This window comes from Clarias gariepinus, chromosome 7 (genome assembly GCF_024256425.1).
Source record: "Clarias gariepinus isolate MV-2021 ecotype Netherlands chromosome 7, CGAR_prim_01v2, whole genome shotgun sequence".
Classification (NCBI taxonomy): domain Eukaryota; kingdom Metazoa; phylum Chordata; class Actinopteri; order Siluriformes; family Clariidae; genus Clarias; species Clarias gariepinus.
In genome coordinates, this window is record NC_071106.1 from 16,959,981 (window position 1) to 16,980,415 (window position 20,435).

Genomic DNA, 20,435 nt, shown 5'->3' on the forward strand with positions numbered 1-20,435 from the left:
ATGGCACTTGAAGGTGTACATTTTGTCCCTAACAAAATGGCTGACCAAGGCTCACTGATGTTGGAATAAAGGCTGATTCATGTTGTCTGATCCAATAGAAGAGCTTCTGTAGTTCAAAATCATGGAAAGGTTAATGCTGGGTCCCATAGAAACTATCACAAAACACGCAGTGCATTACTGCATACCAAAACAAAACATACATAATTTGTTTCGGTGGGATATACACTGGTCATATAACACTATGGCCAACACATATCACTGGTTTAGACTTGGGAAGGTAAACAAATATTACGATACACCTACTTAAAAAGATGAGAGAGGCCTGTAATTTTCATCATAGGTAAACCTTAACTATGAGAGACAAAATAAGAAGAAAAACAAAACAAAAAAATCACATTTAGGATGTAGGATTTTTAAAGAATTTTATTCGCAAATTATGGTGGAAAATAAGTATTTGGTCACCTACAAACAAACAAGATTTCTGGCTCTCACAGACCTGTAACTTCTTCTTTAAGGGGCTCCTCTGTCCTCCACTCGTTACCTGCATTAATGGCATCTGTTATCAGTATAAAAGGCTCCTGTTCACCACCTCAAACAGGCAATTATTAGAAAATGGAAGACATACAAGACCACTGATAATCTCCCCTCGATCTGGGGCTCCACGCAAGATCTCACCCCGTGGTGTCAAAAAGATCACAAAAACTGTGAGCAAAAATCCCAGAACCACACGGCGGGACCTAGTGAATGACCTGCAGAGAGCTGGGACCAAAGTAACAAAGGCTACCATCAGTAACACACTGCGAAAATAGAACTTCCAAAATAGAACTTCGTGTTTGGAGGAGAAAGAATGCTGAGTTGCATTCAAAGAACACCATATCTACTGTGAAGCATGGGGGTGGAAACATAATGCTTTGGGGTTGTTTTTTTGCAAAAGGACGAGTTGAATGTCCATGTTCCCCAGCGACAGCCCCAAAACATTAACAGGAATGGGCCAAAATACCAGCAACATTGTGTGAAAACCTTGTGAAGACTTGCAGAAATCGTTAGATCTCTGTCATTGCCAACTAAGGGTATATAACAAAGTATTTAGATAAAATTTTGTTATTGACCAAATACTTATTTTCCACCATAATTTGCAAATAAATTCTTTAAAAAAATCCTACAATTTCCTGGATTTTTTTTTTCTTATTTTGTCTCTCATAGTTAAGCTATACTTGTGATGAAAATTACAGGCCTCTCTCATCTTTTTAAGTGGGAGAACTTGGACAATTGGTGGCTGACCAAATAGTTTTTTGCCCCACTGTATAAGAGTACAGTATGTGAGTGCATAGTGTATATGTGAATCAGTAGGTACACGCTGGGCTTGGAGTTGTTGGAGTCAATTGGGTGAGGGTCAGGGTGATATGGGTATGATGTCTTTCAGCAGGAAGCAGGTCAATGTTCTTCCTGAATAAGCGGCATCTCTGTCATACAAGCTTTATATTAGTCTCCTCATTGACAAAGATTCTACTTAGGAACACAAGCAACATTCAGCACATTTCACACAGAGAGCCTCAGAGCTGAGGGCACAGCACTGTTGTTTCTAACGAAGCCAAATTAGATTCTTATGATTTGGAAATGAAATCCACGAGGATGTGCACTCATGCACATGACATTTTTTGTTCATCACATAGGTTCATGAGAATGTTGAAAATCAGTGAAACATCATGAGAGTAATGAGAAAATCAGTTTGAAATATGGCTCTTTATTTAGAGTTAGCAATATTGATTAGATAAAAGAAACATTACACAATGATTTAAATGATTTATAATAATGCTAATGATTTATAATAATAGCTGCACACTGACAAAAGACACAGTATGATTATTTTCTTTGTTTTTAATGTTTGTATGTTCCTTTGATATTTTTGATTCTCTTGCAATAATGTTGTTTTCCTCACAATGTTTTAGGCAGTTACCTGGAGTCCTTGCTTTAATCCACAACCAGTAGTTTGCTATACTGTGATGGTTGCAGTTATGAATCAAACTTTGAAGCTGGATTAAAATATGGAGATTTATTTTCATTGGTTATGTAATTAATTAATGGGGACTAAAGCACATTTAAAATCTAGCAAAAAAACATCTGTAATTTTAAGGATGGAGTTAGTTTTATTGGTCATCAGTTACAATGCTGCTTTCAGGTAAAGATGGCGTACCTGTGAGAAAGAAAGTTTGATTATTTGAAATTTTGACAACAAAACCATTAAGAGAGAACCCAAATTTATTGTGAGAAAATGCTATTTACTTTTTGCAAGTAAATGAAAAAACATTGAATTAAAAAACCTATGATCTCATGCTAGCCTGTATGGTGGCATACACCGGCCTTCATCAAGAGTTTGATTCCCAGCTTGGGTCTGTGTTTGTGGAGTTTGCATGCTTGGTAGATTTCTTCCTCGTACTCTGGTTTCCTCGCGCAGACCAAAGACAAGCAGATTAGGCTAATTGTCGTTCCCAAATTGCTTGTTGTGTGTGTGTGTGTGTGTGTGTGTGTGTGTGTCCTGCAATGAATTGACACCCTGTACCGAGTATAACCTGGAAATCAAATGTGCCTGGGATAGGCTCCAGGCCCCCTTTGACCATGTACAGGATAAGCAGTATAGAAAATGAATGAATGAATAATTTCATGCTTACCCTTTAAAGCCTTAGTCGATAACAATAAAAATATTAGGAAAATCCAAAAATTTTACACAATGTTTACAATGTTTGGTCCAGCAAAGTAAATGTAAAATCTTTACACTCCTAAAAAATCTTTTTGGGAATTTTGAGGACATAAAAAAACATGGTTGTTAGCCTGCACAAGTCTGATAATTAATGCTGAGGGGAAAAAAACACATATATACATTATTTGCACACACACTGTTGATTATATATAGTTTGCTGTATGTGGTAACAGAAATACAGCCTGATAGACTTTGTGAATGCTTGTCTATATATAAATATATGCATATGTAGAATGGGTAGACCGACCCACCTTCCTAATGTGTTTTATTTTAACTGTGGCCCACCTACCAAGTTGAATAGTCCTTTTCTATAACATTCATGCCACACATTACCCACCACACATTTAGTAGAGTGACAAATATTTTCTTTACTCCACAGGAGGAAATATCTTGAGGTGCATATTTAACGTCTCGATTTTGTGCCGTTCCAAAACTAATGCAAGCAAAATGACTGCATACATAGCAGTTAAGCATGTGTGACAGGACATCATTTTTTAATGTAGCGCTCTACAGTTTATACTTCATGTGTTTTAAAAGGCATGCAAAATTGAAATCTTGTTTTTATGATGTGCATATTATAGATTTACTTACATAGTTGTAAATGATTGCATTTTAGTGCACTGCAGTTGTGCTCAGCATCATTTGCTTACTCATGGTCAAGTCAGTTGATGACAGTTAGTGCTATATCCGCTCTGAGTGTGTAGAAGGGTGTTGAGGTATGATTTGTATAACCTTTGCTGTGTGTCCAAGTGCTGTGCTGACTTGTAGCATGAATGTGTCCCTGCTCCATCCTTACTGCGGCTGTACACGTGGAACACATCAGCCACAGAAAAGAGCTTGCTTTGTTCCTTGTGTTTAAAAAGTTCAGCATTAAACCCACACAGTGATGGAAGCAGCTCTGACATACTCTAGAGCCTGCAGCCCAGGGGCCTGACACTCAGCCTGCAGAGAGTTCTGGTTCTGTGCTATGACACTGGGCATGGAGGTCTTGGCAAGACTCTGGCAAGAATGCATTAACGCGTTAGTGACTTTAGAACAAAAGCCTTTGATTTATATTTTTGCCATGCAGTGCAGATGTATAGGAAAACTGTTTTGGGTTCCATCTGGCGGTTTTGTGTGACAAATCTGATTCTGTTTTCACAGAAAAAGAAGTGCCGTCTCCTCAAAGAGTCACCTTGGCTCCATCTCGAAAGGAGAGAATCTCATTTCGAGACAATCCAGTGCAGCTGAGTGGAGGCTGGGGGGGAGGCAAGAAGAGGTCTAAAGCAAACAATTTAAAATAACCTTACTGCAAAAAGCAGACAATGCCTTCTTCCAATGCCTTCTTCCAATGCCTTGTAAATGTATGTACCTATGTGGGTGTATACATGTTTTAAGGATGATGGATGTATGTTTTTTAGCTTAAGCGCTTATGCCCTTTAAACCCTAATAAGGCCTAATAGGCCGTATGATGCACATTGGATCTCCTCTGAAATTCCCTTGCAGCTTCTGTTTCACTAAAATTCAAGTTCTTCCCTTGTAAATTAATTAAAAGGAATGAATGAGGTATAACCCAAATATCTTCAGGCAGTCTCAGGATGTGTGTCATTCTCAAATATCAGTGACCATGGCAAACTGTGGAATGTGTGTGGAAACCATTTTCGATTGACATGCTTAGTATGTTAATATGCAGACAGGCAATAGGAAGCAGGTCATTGTTATTCTAAACCAGTTGGGCATTATTATATTATGTACACTTGTCAATATGTATATAGAATTTCCTTATATGTTGCAATTAGAAACGGTGGGTGCAAATCCCTGAAGTACATTTGTACATTTATTTATTGATGGAGGTAAATAAAATAATAAATAAACATGCACAAATTTAAATTCCAATAAATCACTGTGGAGTATTTTTGACATTTAATCAGACATTTAAGTATTATTAAATGTGTCCATTACCTTAGTGATTAGTATTACATTTAGTCTTTTATTATTTCACAATATGAATTTTCCCTCAGAAATCAATGGGTTCCCAGACAGTGGTTCAAGCAGGCGCTGTTTGGACAGCGGCCCATACCTGATAAGATAATTGGGGTTAAAAACAAACCGCCCGTAGTAGAGTGGTATGGTACTGCATTAGTGCACAGCATGTGGGATATTTATGTTCTTCATGCACTTTCATATGTTTTACTTATGTTTTGGCTTTTTGGTCAAATAAAGTTTTGGCTATATGTCAGATTTCTGCACTCATCATGCTAAAATGCCTGACATTACACTTCCACTTCCAGTACAGGAGAAGATTTATGTATGCTGCTTTTTAGAACTACGAAAACAAAAGTAAAGCAAGTTATAGCTGGGTATTTCTGTTCTGAACTCGTATGAACAATTATTGGTAAATTTGCCTCATGTCGACTAATTGGTTTTGATAGTTGACTTCTTTCTTCATGTTCTAAAAATGAAGAATGCTGGAAATTCACTAAAGTGAGATTGTTATCTCTGTATGGCTCTGAAAGTTCATGAAAGAACAGCCTTTGAGGTGAACAGTATACATTTCCATTTGCCCTCATGAAAAAACCCCATTATATGAGATTGGCAGTCTGGGCTAACCCCTGTCACTGGAGAATGATTCACATTACTTGCTGTCCAAGGCCAGCACGAGAGCCAAAACCAAGAGATCTAATCCTTACAATTACTGGAGACAGCACAGGGTGTACAGGTTTAAAGAAGATGCTTAAAAGTAATAAAATCCTCTGTAGCTTTGTTTTTCTTTCTAATGGCTTACATTCATATTTCATTACCCAGAAACACATTACAGAAGAAATAAAAGTGTAAAGTTTTTTTTTTTTTTCGAACTTAGTTGAGGTGTGTTAAAAAGATGTACTGGGGCTTTGCAGGAACTAAACACACATCTCAATGCATGTGTTCATGGCAGCCCTGTATATGCAGCTGCTCTGTAGAGTTTATTATTGTTTTAATTATGTCTTCTTAAGCGACTGGAAGAGTGTGTATGCAAACCTGAGTGATACACTTACCCTGACATCCAGCTTATCCGGCAATAAAGTACACACTGCTGTAAGTTATTCTGTTCTGGGTTTTGACACATCAGCAGAATAAAATGGCTGGACTCAGGAAGCTCTGCAAGTAGAAATTGTGTTGAAATGTATTTATTATTAATTATGTAGTTTTATTTACAGCAACAGCAACAATAATGAATATTTATTCATAGAAAATATCTTTATTTATAATATAGCATCATACGATACTGGCTTGATTTTTAGCAAGTTTGATCTAGTTTCGTCATTTTTGATCAAATTGATTGTTTATATTAGTTCATTTTAGGTTTCAACACTATGTTTATTGTACATTTTTTAATTAACATTATATTTTATTTCATTCTGGTACTTAAATACTACCCTTTTTCCTTCCGAATTTAAATATATTATTTATTTATTTATTTATTATTATTATTATTATTATTACTATTATTATACCACTCTGTCAAATAAACTTGAGCGACTGTTCATATTAAATAGATAATTAAATATCTTACTTTTCATTAAATGTGGTGAAATATGGAATTATTATATCGGGTAACTTTTCTAATAAACAATCTGGCTGGAAAAAAAAGTAAACGCACCTCCACGATCTTCTCGCATTTTCTCCTCAGCGTGAGTCCTAACGCCACATCAGAAAGCTCCCTGCTACTTAAGAGCGTGCTATTTATTTTGCTTTGCAGTGCAGTGGCACCCTGTAAGCCTCGGCTTTGTTCAGTGGATATGGCTGGAGTGGCAGGTGGTCCGATTTACCGCTAAATGAGAAAGAGCTTCTCGACGTGTGCTCTTTTTTTTATTTTATAAAAGCTGCTTGTAGGGAATATGCGCTATCAGATATCAATGTTGCCGGGTCACGTCCTGGCGTTCAGGTGCTCGGCACCGCGGGCCACTCTGACCCAGCTTTGATTCTATGTATTATAGTGTAACTGCAATTTGAAGGTTTTCTTGTTATTCTCATATAAATTAAACAACGCATTATTTGTCTGGACTTAACCAGAAACCTTTGGCATTATTATAATAGTAGAAGGTCTCTCTATGAGGATAATATAGACTAACTCCTAAGCCTGGTCTCAGGACTGAGGTCTGTGTAAAACGCATCGAGTTTATAGCACCGTTATTTGTGCCTTAAGCTCAAAGTGGGAAAATGGCTGGAATTTTTCGTGTAGTTTTATTAATGTTGTTTGTGCCTAGTTTAGGACGGGATATAAATATATCTATATAGATTGAAATAGATAGAAATAAAGATAGAGCCTTGCTGCGCGTAAAAAAAAACTGTTCTCCACAAATGACAATTACATGAATAATAAGAAAAAGAAAAATATATGTAATTTAAATTAAATGATTAGTAACAAAACATTTTAAATAAAAACATATTATAATAAATTATTATCTAATTATTAGTGTTTCTGTTTTTATTATTAATTACAACATTATTATTATTATTAATAATAATAATAATAATAATAATAATAATAATAATAGTAGTAAAAAATGATTCAAGATTAAATTATTAGTGACTTTAGATACCGAAAAATACTAATGGATACTAAAGAAGGTTTTTAAATAAAAAAATCTAGTTTTAATTATTATTTTTAGTTGTGTGTATTTCATGGAGATTATAACATGAATCTAATTAATAATCATATTCATATTAATGATGATTGTGATAATAGTAATAATAATAATAATAATAATAATAATAATACGCTGTAGCCCTATCTAGTATAGTTAAGCCTATGATTACAATAAGATTTTAATTTAACTTGCAATGCGTAAAAATAAATAAATAAATAAATAAATAAATAAAATACCATAATTCCTTAGTCATACTCATCCACTGGATGAATATTGAGCTTAACGCACTCTTACTCAAAGTCTTTGGGAGCCAGTAAACACTTCAGATGTGTAAACACACCAAGAGCAGGGTAAGTCTAATTGTAACTGTTTCAGAGTTTCCTAAATCTCTGCGCTTGCTTGTAACTCATGGGTGGAGTTTCAAGTTCTCTGTATTCAAATGCTGGGAGCTCCTTCTGCTCTGCCATATAAAAAGGCACTGAGTCTCTCAGTCACTTTAAAGCGAGACAAATTAACGATCTGCAAACCACAGGCTCTCGTATTTGCTATTAAGAAAGTTTCTATAGTGTACTTTTTGCGAGTCAGAGCTGAAAGGCAGCGGATCATGATGGACTACATGACGGACAAGTTCCCGCTAAAGTGTGAAGCAGGAAAAGGGACCGACTTTTACCTGGAACCACTCATGGATCCCTTAGAGAGCATGCAGTACTACAGCAAGAGCTCCAGTAAGAGCGGTCAGCACTACACACTGCAAAACACCGAGCACCACAGCATTCTGGATCGATCCTCTCCCTGTGACAACACAGCCTGTGAGTTTATAACCTTTTAGCACTGTCTCAGATAGTGAGAGATTATTGATTATGTCTTTTTTCATCATAGTTAGGGAAGACTTTTATGAGCAGTGAATGCCACGCAGCTGAGGGGACACCGTAATATCTGTATGAACTTTTCAGCAGAAAATACATACGGACATTGTGAATATGCCTTCAATAAAATTGCAACAGTAGGTCTGCACTCTGAAAACAATATGTGGAAGCTTCAGGAAGTTTGTTGCGAAGATTCCTCCATCAATAACCCTACTTTTTTTTTTTTTTAGTGTTTTTTAGTTTAAGACATTTAAATTCTAAATGAATAGAATTTTGTTCTAAAATATATTTAAAGATACACCACAGGCATCAGAAAGCAGACTCATAGGAATGGAGGAATGTACAAAATGATAAAGAAAAAATTAAAGTATGGTCATTTATTCCTGAAACTAAGTCTCTCGGTCACTGAAGAACTGGATTGCTTGCTTGGCTGTACATAAAAAAGGAAAGAACAGAAAAAAAGATTAGTCATTGATTAACACTGATCTTGTGTGTGCAACTCAGTTTTTCCCATTGTGCTCTTAAACAGTTTTGTTTAACCATTGAAATGGTTGAGCTCAGTGTATTACAGTATGTTTTACTGCAATTCCCTAAAACTGTATAACCCAAGACTTGTATTTATTTATTTTATTAAATAAAATATTGGAAAATTAAATATAGTATGCCACACTAAACTAGGGTTGCATATCTGTTGGCCCAAAAAGCAGCATATAAACTAACAATAAAGGTCAAATTATGAATATTAATAACACAGTGAATAGAAAAATCAATTAATTTTAATTTCATTTATTATGTAGTACAAGGTAGGGCTTTACTGTTAATATACCTACTGTTTGTAGGTAAAGTCTACTAATTATTGGCTTATAGACCACCTATTTTTGATCTCCATAAAATCTGGGTTACTGATACTTATTATATTAATTTATATCAGGCTATGTTAATATACTTTGTAAATATGAGTTATATTTATTTAATAGTTAAATGTAAGGTTTTTAGTATTCCATTGTTCTGTATTACGTTTTAGTATTGTATATATGATAGATCTCATGGTAATAAGGACATAGAGTTACTTTTTGACGTGTTAGTAGCATTTATCTTCAAAAGCTGTGATAAATGTTATACTGGCTTACTAAATTATTTACTTTTTGTCATGACAGTATGATTTTCTGTATTTCTCAGCTGCAGCTCCTCATTACTGCAGCGGGAAGGCGGATGACGGCGGCGGACACACGGAGCTCACAGGGCCGCTGGAGGAGCGCTGCGGTGTGAGGACATCACCGGGGACAACACCTCAGGACAAAACAGACTTGGATGACATTGGCGAAAAGTGTGACAGTAACGTGTCCAGCAGCAAAAAAAGACGCCACCGGACCACGTTTACGAGCTCCCAGCTCGAGGAGTTGGAGAAAGTCTTCCAAAAAACTCATTATCCAGATGTGTATGTAAGAGAACAGCTGGCCATGCGCACCGAGCTCACCGAGGCCAGAGTGCAGGTATTAAGATTGTTGTGCTCTAAATGCTCATGCATGTATGCTTCAGGGTTAATTCGAGAAAAAAAACTCGGGCCTTTTTATTTATGAAGTGTTGTTTCATAAAAAACACATTTAAAACAAGTTTAATCAAAGTACCGTGCCGAACAGTTCCTTCTCTTAATATTGTCTACAAGTCTAAGAAATATGCAGACAGATGCGGATGTGTGCAAACGTTTGTTCACCCTTAATGGGACAAAATGAATGAAAGTTATTATTTTTAATTAATTAATTTATTTTAAAGTTTATCATCTATTATGAAACACAACAAAAGCTAGTAATTAAGATAAATAATACATGCATATAATAAAACGATTCCGCTATTTTAATAACCCTTTATGAATTTTATATACAGTAAGCATAAATCTTTTCCAATAACTTGAATATAACTGGTTTGAACCTGTTTTGCATCCTCTGTTCAGAATTCTCCGAGTTGTAATTCACTCCAGATCCACTTTTTCTACTTTTAGATTTTTTCTAACCGCAGAAAAATATTTGCATGTTACTCCCGACTTCTCTACTCTAACAATAACCTTGGTCTTTTGCGACTTTCTTTTGGAGGCAGAAAAGTTTAGTAATTACTTAATTTGTTAATTTATTTATTATTAAAAAAAAGATTTTGGCTTATTGTCTCGCATGATACACACACATTTAACTGGAGTTGTATTTGTAGATATATAGATGTAAAAATATAGATGTATATATGAAGATACAGTATATGTAGATATAGATATAGATATGTGAAGCAAATATAGATGTGAATGCAAAAATATAAATCAAAAACAGACATGCACATAGGCCCACACAATATGCATTTAACTATTCTCAAAATCCAGGGAATAATGGCTTGTTTTTTTAGCTTGGATTTTAAAAGGTGCACGTTTAAACCATACAAGAAAGTTAACCGCTTTTTAGTTAACCCAAAATTAGCAGCAATTGTAATAGTGATTAGCTTGATTTAAAAAAAAGATTTTTTTGTGACAGTATTTGCGTTAAAACTCACATGCAGAATTATTGTTTTCCACATGCACTGATGTGTATCTGTTAATTATGTGCTTTTGTTAATTGTGTGTGTGTTTCTTCTTCGACTTCTAAAGGTGTGGTTTCAAAACAGAAGGGCGAAGTGGAGAAAGAGGGAGCGCTATGGACAGATCCAGCAGGCTAAAAGTCATTTCGCAGCCACATATGACATTTCAGTGTTGCCCAGGACAGACAGCTACTCACAGGCGAGTGGAAGTGTTTAACCCTTTAGCTATTTAAATAATTAATAAAAAAAAAAAGTTATCTGTGTTTTTATTTTCCACAGTGCGAGCCTTTTATCTATTAGCTCATTAGTCTCAGTAAGATGCTTCACATTTGACAGGAGATTTTAAAATCCTGCCGTGGTGAGAATCTAACAGGTGATGTGCGTGAAAAAAAAAGTCTGTATTCTCATAGTATTGGACACAACTAATTATATAAAGCATTTTTATGATTTATTTACTCAACATTTAATAAACTCCTGCGCACAACACTTAGGAAACTGTATGTACGGTATGTTCTTTACTGGCTGAAGCGTCCGTAGCCTTTCTGGTGTAGGCGATGTCTGTTTCAGCTCCAACTATGATTATTGACTTTACACTGCATTTCTAGTATTGCAGTAATTTGAAGCGAATGTTTAAGATTCACAAAGTATCGCAGAGTTAAGATTATGATGCTGGAGGTTTCGTGTGCAATGCATCTACTGAACATTTATCTCTCACCAAAATGATATAGTGTTGTTTTTAACTGTCAAAGGATTTAACAGACGAGACGGTGTCCAAAACAAGTGTTTTATACAGGGTCAGCCAAAAGCATGTAAACTAACGAGTATAAATATTTTAATAATAAAATTGTTGCTTTACGTTATATACTGATATATATGATATCATGATAACAATATGATAATATTATAAATATTATACTAATATATTATACATCAAACTATTTTCCCTTTCCTGAAGTGTGTATACATTTTTTGGCTTACTCTGCATTATATGCTTAACCCTGCACCCAGGAGAGCTAATTAAAATATTAGATTCCCCGATCCACCAATCAGCAGTCAGCAATCATCACGTGTCCAATAGCAACAATGCATCTGCATTTCAGGTGCAGACGCCATTCCCTGGAACGCAACCTCTCGGCAAGCATCAATGATCTGTCTATAAAACTGGACTGTAGATTAAAGTATAAGTATATCTGTTTAAATCACAATATTTGCTAAAATGGGTTATATCAGCCAACACACCATGCGCATACCACAGTGAAAAAAAGGCACTATGATGCCTAGATGTAGGCCAGATAATGGACACTGTTTTTGTACGATGTTTAGCCCAGTTTATTAAAAAACAAACAAACAGACAAACCTACCAACCAACCAACCAACAAACAAACAACTTATGTAACAACCTGCTGGAATCTCTGCTGCTATGGTATCTCTGCTGATACCAATTTAAATACACATCTCATTACATTTCATGCTAAATGTTTTTAAGAATAAACCTTGCAGAAAGGAAAAAACAAACAAACAAAAAAACAAAAACAAATGGCATTTAATGTTAAAAAATATTTGTATTTAGTGTGTTAATACTCAATTTATTTTCTTTGAGACTGTATCTGATCTCTTAACATGTTAGATCCCTAATTGCCGGTTTATTCACTCAGACATTTTGTTTTCTGACAGTTTCCCTATGACCTAATTCTAGAAAAATCCCCAACATACATAAGACTGAAACCTTAAACATTAAGCCCAATATTGTGTAGGTTCCCCTTTGTGCCACCTGGATAGCTTTGGCCCCACAGGGCATGACTCTACGAAACTAATGGAGATGTGCTGTGGTGTCTGGCACCAGAATGTTAGTGGCGGATCCTTTGGGTGCTGAAGGTTGCGGGGTGGCGCCTCCATGGACAGACTTGTTTGATCGGCACATTCCGTTGATGCTTGGTCAGATTTGGATCTTTGGAGTAATTTTGAGGCCACATCCATAACTTTAAAATCTTTTCCTGCTGAGGCCCATATGTGGCAGGCAGTGGTGCACTGGGTATTCTGATACCTTTTTGTTGTGGCCTGCATTTACATTTTAAGCCTTGGGTGCCCATAATCCTGTCACCAGTTTACTGGTATATAATTGATAATTAATGATACTCAATTCACCTGGTGATGGTGTTAGTGTTATGGCTGATCAGTGTAAATATAAGTGAACAGAGAATATTGTCACTGTTGTATTATGTAAAGGACAAAGCTAAGCTCCATCTAAATTACACTAATTAGACACTTGTGGCACACAATACATTTGTTTAATAACAATCAAATCAAAACAAAACCTAATTCTTATATCTAAAATATTGATAAAACTCTCATTTCAGCAGGTTGAGTGGATACATTAATTAAAAGAAACGTATGACTGACAGTGTACTTGTGCTCATTTATTGTGGTAAAGACTAAAATAGTTATAATTTCTGTATTACTGAAAATCTTTTTTATATTTTTTTACTCCGTACAGATACCCAATAACTTGTGGCCGGCTCCTACACCGGGTGGCTCAGTGGTTTCCTCCTGCATGCTCCCGCGTGGTTCTCCACCATGTGTACCATCGCCATACCCCCACTCCCCGCGAGCCCCTGAACACAATTACATTAGCTTCCCTAACCACCAGCAGAACCAGTTTGGTGTTAATCCTGTCTCCCTCAACAACTTCTTCACTGATTCACTTTTAGCCCCAGCACCAAACGGGCATGCAGCCTTTGAGAGCAAACCTGAGTTTGAGAGGCGGTCATCAAGCATCGCTGTCCTCAGAATGAAAGCCAAAGAACACACAGCCAACATCTCATGGGCCATGTGATCCCTGTGTGCTCAGACTCTTCCCTTTAAACAGTATTAAATAACTTTAATAAATTGATAAAGATATTGATATGGACGTTTTTGTTGTTTTTTTAACCAAGAAGGACTTCCTGCTCGTTGAATTGATCATTAACCTAAAAGGTTCTATTGAGGAGCTTCAGTTTGAGCCAGCATCAATTATCAGTATTACTTTCAACAACTTGACAATACAAAACTTGATTTACATATTCTGCGTAAATGAATGTATGTGTTATGAATGTCGACCAACCTTAGCAATAGTGTGCCTTATGTATGATGCACTTATGGTGATGTGAAAACAGTAACACAGGGAGCTTTACTACACTTTGTACTCAGGACCTGAAGTGGACAAGATGTCCTTTAGATGCTTACACAAGTCACATGTCTGTGTGCCTTAAAACAAAGATGTGTAAAATTCAGAAATGTGCTTGGCTGTTGTTTTGCCACAATCAGAGGGGCTCATTGCACTCTGCAGGGATTGTATTTCAATAAATGTGTTTGGAGATTCCACAAAGAAGTATTGTGATTTATATACTGTATCATATCCTATTTCTGGGAAGAAAATAATATACTATCACCTTTTATGGTGAATTGATAAAAACAATCAAAATTGACATAAAGAAAATTTCAGCATTTGTTGATTTGTTGAACTTTCCATCCTGGTCAGGGCTGTAGTGAATCCAGAATCTAATCTGGAAACACTGGGTGGGAAGTGGGAACATGTAGCAGCTGAACCGGTGGTCATCACACTCACACACAGTTGCACACACATTCATGCTAACCAGAGGAAAGTTGCTGCAGCCAATCTACCTATTAGCATGTTTTTGGGAAATGGAAGAAGCCAGAGGATCTGGTAAATACCCACACGCAAAGAAACTCCACACAAACTGGAGCCAGAGCTTATGGTAGAACCGGGGACTTTGGAGCTGTGAGAAGACAGTGATACCCACTTATTGTTTATGCGAAAGTTCTTGTTATGCATTTCCTATTGAATGATAATTTTGTGTATATCCTGACATGTTTTGAGGAACGTAACAAACAATAAAATCTAGTGTTGTACCTTTATGAGTACTTTTTTTTTTTTTTACTTGTTCTGACAACGTATATTTGTCACACAAATACTGTAACTAAAGTAGCTAATTATTTTAACACATTATTCTGGCAAAACCTTGGTCTCATTAGTGATATGTGATATTTCCTTTATCATGACCTAATAATATAATGATTGACTGTATTATAATGTTTAATTTTACTATTTTATTTATAAGATCTTAAAGGACATTTTATTTAACAGTGAGTTAAAGTGATGAATATGAAGATGGATATACTGTAAATGTCAGAAGCTACATCAATGTATTGCTTAGAAGTGAAAACAAATATAAAGTTAAATCTTATTTCAGATGGTGTAATATTTTTAAATTATTACTGAATTGTAAGTATTGTGACTGCCTATCTCTGCCTACAATGCGCCAAATAAAACAATTCTAACTCTAATATAAACCTTAAAATGAGGATTTTTAATTTACTGCTATAGCAGCATGACGTTGTAAACTATCAGTAAATATTTGTTAACATGCACTGATAACAATTTTATTACAAACTTGCTATTAGCCTTGGTTATGCACAGGTAGAGTTACTTGTTTTTTATTATAATATTTATAGAAGCCCCAAATCTGTAGATGATATTTGTTCACGAATTCTTGAGTTTTATGGCAATCTATCATCTAATATCCCAGCACTGTTCACTCTTTGCAGAGCGTATGAGTGTTCCTTCCTGCTGTAGCACTGCAAGACAAATGAAGCAGGACATGTGAGGAGTGCAGACGAGATACATCAGCAGGGCTGAATGGGTTTGACCCAGAGAGGTGAGCCCCAGTCATTAATACAGAGGCACACACGTGTGGGGGAAGAGACAAGTCTCTCTGCAGCGCTACACTGCAGCCCAGCTTTCAGGCCAGCAACCGAGCTGCTCAAGCTCATTACATATTTTCATCTGTTTTTCAAGTAAACTACAGGCTGTTATTTTGGAAAGCATTTTCTTGCCAGTCCTATGCCTGAATTATCCGTGCTTGGATTCGTTTTTACAATGGAAGCCGTTCCAAATTGTTTTTTTGGCTGGGATTTGTGTCTCATACCCAGATAAGATTCTTGGCATTATTGTGAACAGCTTAGTTATATTAAAGTTCCAGTCATATAGAGGCCCTTCAAATAAAAAGCGCAGCATAATTTGAAACCTATAGATGAAACCTTTTGGCAAATGAGGCAGAAAAGCAGCTCCAGGACATTTTTAAGGTCTATCAATGGACTGGCATAGCATCTGGGGAGAATTGTCGCAATTTGCACCTAGTGGTATTGGGACAGGCTCTGAATCTGAGCAGTCTTACTGAGAGTGAGGGAGGTCTTTCAATGGCGATCTAATTTCTTTAACATGCTACATTTTTTATGTACCTTCAAAATAAAAATAGTCAAACATTCCCCACACTGTTTAGATATGCCAGTAATTTAAATGTTTGCCTTAAATATATATAAGAAATCAAACATAATGGGGTGTACTGTTTGTGTAAAATAATCACTGCCCGGTCGATGCATGCATAAGGCAACATTAGCATGCATAAGGCAAAAGATAAAAAGAATAATAAAAACCAACATTTTGTCCTGTAACATAAAAACAGAAAAATCCTCAGTCCTGAAGACTTTCACATAGTGGAAAATGTTCTGACTGTTACAAAGCACTGGCACTGGAGACTCCTTCCATTAATGTCAAATAAACATTGAAAATACATTATATTAATGAGATTGTTAAAATAAAATCTTTAAAATCTTTTGCCATTTGTGTACAGTTTAACCTGAGTACAACTGTGGACTACTACGGGTGCACAGTTTTCCTGTTGATGCAGTACAGTAGATGCCATGACACAATCCCACATATGAATTAATTAAATAAATTGTTAAATACATCGTGGCACTCCAGGTATCTCTTAATGAGACAGAACATCTTCAGGACAACCCAAGCATTCCTGATAAATGTTTTCTCAGACTTGGTCTAGGACACATAATTTAATGCTTTTTTTTTAACACATCAGAAACTTTTTGAGAGGTGTGTTAAAGCTTCGGAAACACTAAAATGTGTGTATTTCAAGAGCAGGATTGGAAGACGCTGAATAAAAATGAAAAGTAAAGGCAGATATTCTCTTGTGCAACATCATATCATGAAACCAAGCTAGGAGCTTAGGGACTTACTGTAACAAGCCCAATATGTACTGAGCCCACGCTAGGCCCCTGGCATTACATCTGGCATGACTTGTTTTTCTTTCGATCTGAGCCTTACATACACTCTATGATGGAGCTTCCATCCGAGCCCCATCACTCAGGAAAACTCCCAGCATGAAGCAGGCCCTGGTGTTTTCAGAGCCTGCCAAGCCTGGGGCCGGCGATCGCTCTTCTCATGCAGACGTCTCTCTCTCTCTCTCTCTCTCTCTGTTCAGCAGGAGCAGCACTGCTTACTCTAGAACAGCTTCATGATTTATGGACAGCTTCCAAGAACCACTTCTCCTGTGCAATCGAGACCAAATGACTTATTGTGTGTGATGTGATTTTTTTTATTGCCTTCTCACATAGAGCTGTGCCGCATCTGAGGGCAGTATGAAGTTATATAGATTAACTCTAACACTTGTGGCTAAGATGTGTGTGGACGATGGTAAATAAAAACGTCAAGATGAAGAGTGGTTCGAGCTCTGTTGCTATATATTTGCACAAACATGAGGTGTTTGACATTTTCTTTTTTTGTCCTATGTATTGTCATACATTGTGTAATTACTCTATCTAATAACAGAATAATCACATTCGCTCACATCAGAGTGCTTCTGAACTCTTGAATCTGATAAGAAGGTGTTGATTATGTTATTGTACTTATACAGCAAACCACATGGGATCAAGCAAATCACACAGACTTATTATTGCAATTGCTAACTCTAATAATTGAAAATAACAATAAATTAATTTTTTAAAAAGTGTTATTAAAAGAAAGAAAAATGTTTACTCGGTGATATTTCTGTAAGGAAATATTTATTTTCCCATTATAGAAAGAATCTCCATTTATTAGTGCTTTGTCATTTTCCACTACAGGAATTGTCAAGACAGAGGACAGAACAGCTGGTTATTGGTATTATGTATATGTTGTTCTTTAACAAAAAAAAAAAAAAGCTCTAATCATTGACAAATTGCTGCATTATAAACGAAAGTAAACAATTTGGAATGCAGATTAATTGGAAAGTAACACCACACCATTATTTATAATTTTATTGCGTTTTAGTGGTGGAGCGGCTTATTAATTATTAATTATTAATATTTATTCATGGTTACACTAATACCTCACACCTCCAGGGCTAGGGAGGGTGTTTGTGTCGATTTTGCATGTTCTCCTTGTGCTTGGTGGGTTTGTGTTGTGGACTGATTGGTCTTTCCAAATTGCCTGTAGTGTATGATTGGTTGTGAGACCAGTGCTTGTTGGCATCCCTTCCACCTTGTGCCCTGAGCTCCCTGGGATAAGCTGTATGGAGCATGGATAGATTTGTGTTTATTCGATACATAAACAGCTCCTATTTTCATTTACATAGTAGTAAACACCAGCTTCATCTGTGATATCGTTAATAATGTCAATTAATTCAGTTTTTTCCTTTTATTATTTTTTCTTTTAAAAAGAAAGTTACATTAAATGATCTGGAAAATCATATCTAAACAACAGGTTATTACTTTAGCCATAGGAGCTAAAAAAAAATCCTTTACTACTAAAACATCTACAAATTATTATTAAAGAAAACCAAACAAATTGCCATGGTAACAAGAAACCAGAAAATTAGAATTTGTCCTAAACAGACAGGTGCGAAGACTCCTTGCATAAATATAAATACTGTATAAATACATACTTCTTTTTTTTCTTAATAAGGTTTATTGAATTAATTATGAAGCATCATTCTTTGTAAAAACCTTTTATAAAAAAATATTATTTAAACCTGTTGATTAAGGTCTTTCAAGTATCACAGTTCCTGAAGTTCCTGTGAATTAAGAATTTTCTTGCACAGCCTAGACATTTTGGTTGTAATAATTCACCAACAAAAACATTGAAAATTGAGATCAAACAGATCCCTTCAGTTTGTTTGTGGGTTAAGTCAGACCCACAAACAAACTGAAGGGATGGATGAGTTGTTATGGATGAGTCAGACATTAAGCCTTGATGTGTAGTGTGCTCATGAATAGCGAGATGAGGCTGCACTACTGTGCCTGCTGAGATAATGATGTTTACTAATGCCATGACAAACAGATGCAATAAACACACAATTAATTATCAGAAGCAAGCAAACTCAACATCTGCCAAAATTTGGTCTGACGTCCGTGCATGTGCCAACAAATTAGAGGCCAGCAAAAATGACTCATTCTCCTTATCAGTATTTTATGCCTGCTCTTAATGGGATTTAAAATGTCATGGTCCAGCTGACACATCGAATGTTGAACTTTAACATCAAGATTTGTTAGCTCTGTTATTGCTGCACCATTCAACTTGATTACATTAACATAATAACTATCAAACTTTAAAATTGTTATTGAATTAAAACGATCAGCTCCACCTGATTAATAAAGCCCATAAAAGCTTTCCATAAATTTTATCATTAGCTTCACTGAAGTAATGTCCCATATCAGATAAAAAGAGATGGGTGACCCCTCCCCCTGTAATCAGCATCCAACAGGGCTCCCAGCAGGGACTCTGTCTGTCTTCTAAAGCCTGGATTTAAAGCCCCAATCCTCTTCATTTGCACCACCTTACTGGCTTATTGGCCTACAAGGACCCTTGCAGCTTCTGCCCCCACTGTGAAAAGACATGTAACTTTAATATGCCAAGTTTTTTCTTTACTTTTGATATGTAACACGTAAAGGACTGTAATAATGAAAAAAAAACCCATATAAAATGTAAATTTAAAATGTTGATTTTTTTCAACTATATTTGTTATGTATCTCTTTATGTTGACAAGAAGGCAAACAATTAGGAGGTGTAGAATAAACTAAATGAGTGTGTGAATATGAAAGTACATTATAATGGACTGGTATCCAATGCAGGGTGTATTCCTGGTGTTTCTGGTATAGGCTCCAGGTTCACTGCACCCCTGCTGAGCATAAAGTGCTTACTGAAGATGAAGGAATCAATGCAACATATATTTTTTCTTTTATTCTGTATTGACCAATTTTTTTTTTTTATCTAACCTGCCTTTATTACAGAAACAGATTTCAAAAGACACCACTACTGAAAAACATGAAAAATGAACAGACACACTTGGAGCTAAATAAGGCAATATACTGTTTCATTTTTTTTGTACAGCTAAAAGCAATACTCACAATTCAGTCACATTTCAAACATGTAACCCTTTAAAGCACATTCTGTCTCAGTGATGAACGTAGTGTGATGATGGAGACAGCGACCTATCCTTTGATGATAAAATGTGTGTCTTGAACCTCCACGTACATGTAATCTCTACAGACTGGACAGTGACATATCACCCTGTCACAATCTCAAGAACTAATGGTGGGATGTGTTCATTTTCTTATCACATATATTGATGTGATTGGGTGACCCTTTGGCCATCTGAGGACAATCTACTTTGTATCCCCCATAGGACTTTGAAGTTTACTTCCCTCTGTAGAAATTTATCGCTGGTAAGAAGAGCTGACAAAAACAGAAAACCCTCATCAATAATTGGAAAAAAATTTATAATGCAAAACATAGGTGATTTTGTGTGTGGTTTT

General features: G+C 35.9%; 2 protein-coding genes across 2 annotated transcripts in view; both read left to right on the forward strand.

Moving 5' to 3' along the window:
- The window catches only part of lrriq1 (leucine-rich repeats and IQ motif containing 1), a 51,193-nt gene extending 46,609 nt beyond the window's left edge, over window positions 1-4,584 (forward strand). The window contains exon 27 of the mRNA XM_053499882.1: window positions 3,902-4,584. Coding sequence (XP_053355857.1) covers window positions 3,902-4,041 — 140 coding nt within the window. The 3' untranslated portion in view covers window positions 4,042-4,584. The remainder of the gene's footprint in view (window positions 1-3,901) is intronic.
- Window positions 4,585-7,844: 3,260 nt separating this feature from the next.
- alx1 (ALX homeobox 1) lies at window positions 7,845-14,192 on the forward strand. The gene is made up of 4 exons (XM_053500806.1): window positions 7,845-8,177; window positions 9,414-9,727; window positions 10,861-10,989; window positions 13,285-14,192. Exons 1-4 carry the CDS (start codon window positions 7,973-7,975, stop codon window positions 13,621-13,623), a joined length of 987 nt encoding a protein of 328 aa, XP_053356781.1. The 5' UTR covers window positions 7,845-7,972; the 3' UTR covers window positions 13,624-14,192.
- Window positions 14,193-20,435: the final 6,243 nt, after the last annotated feature.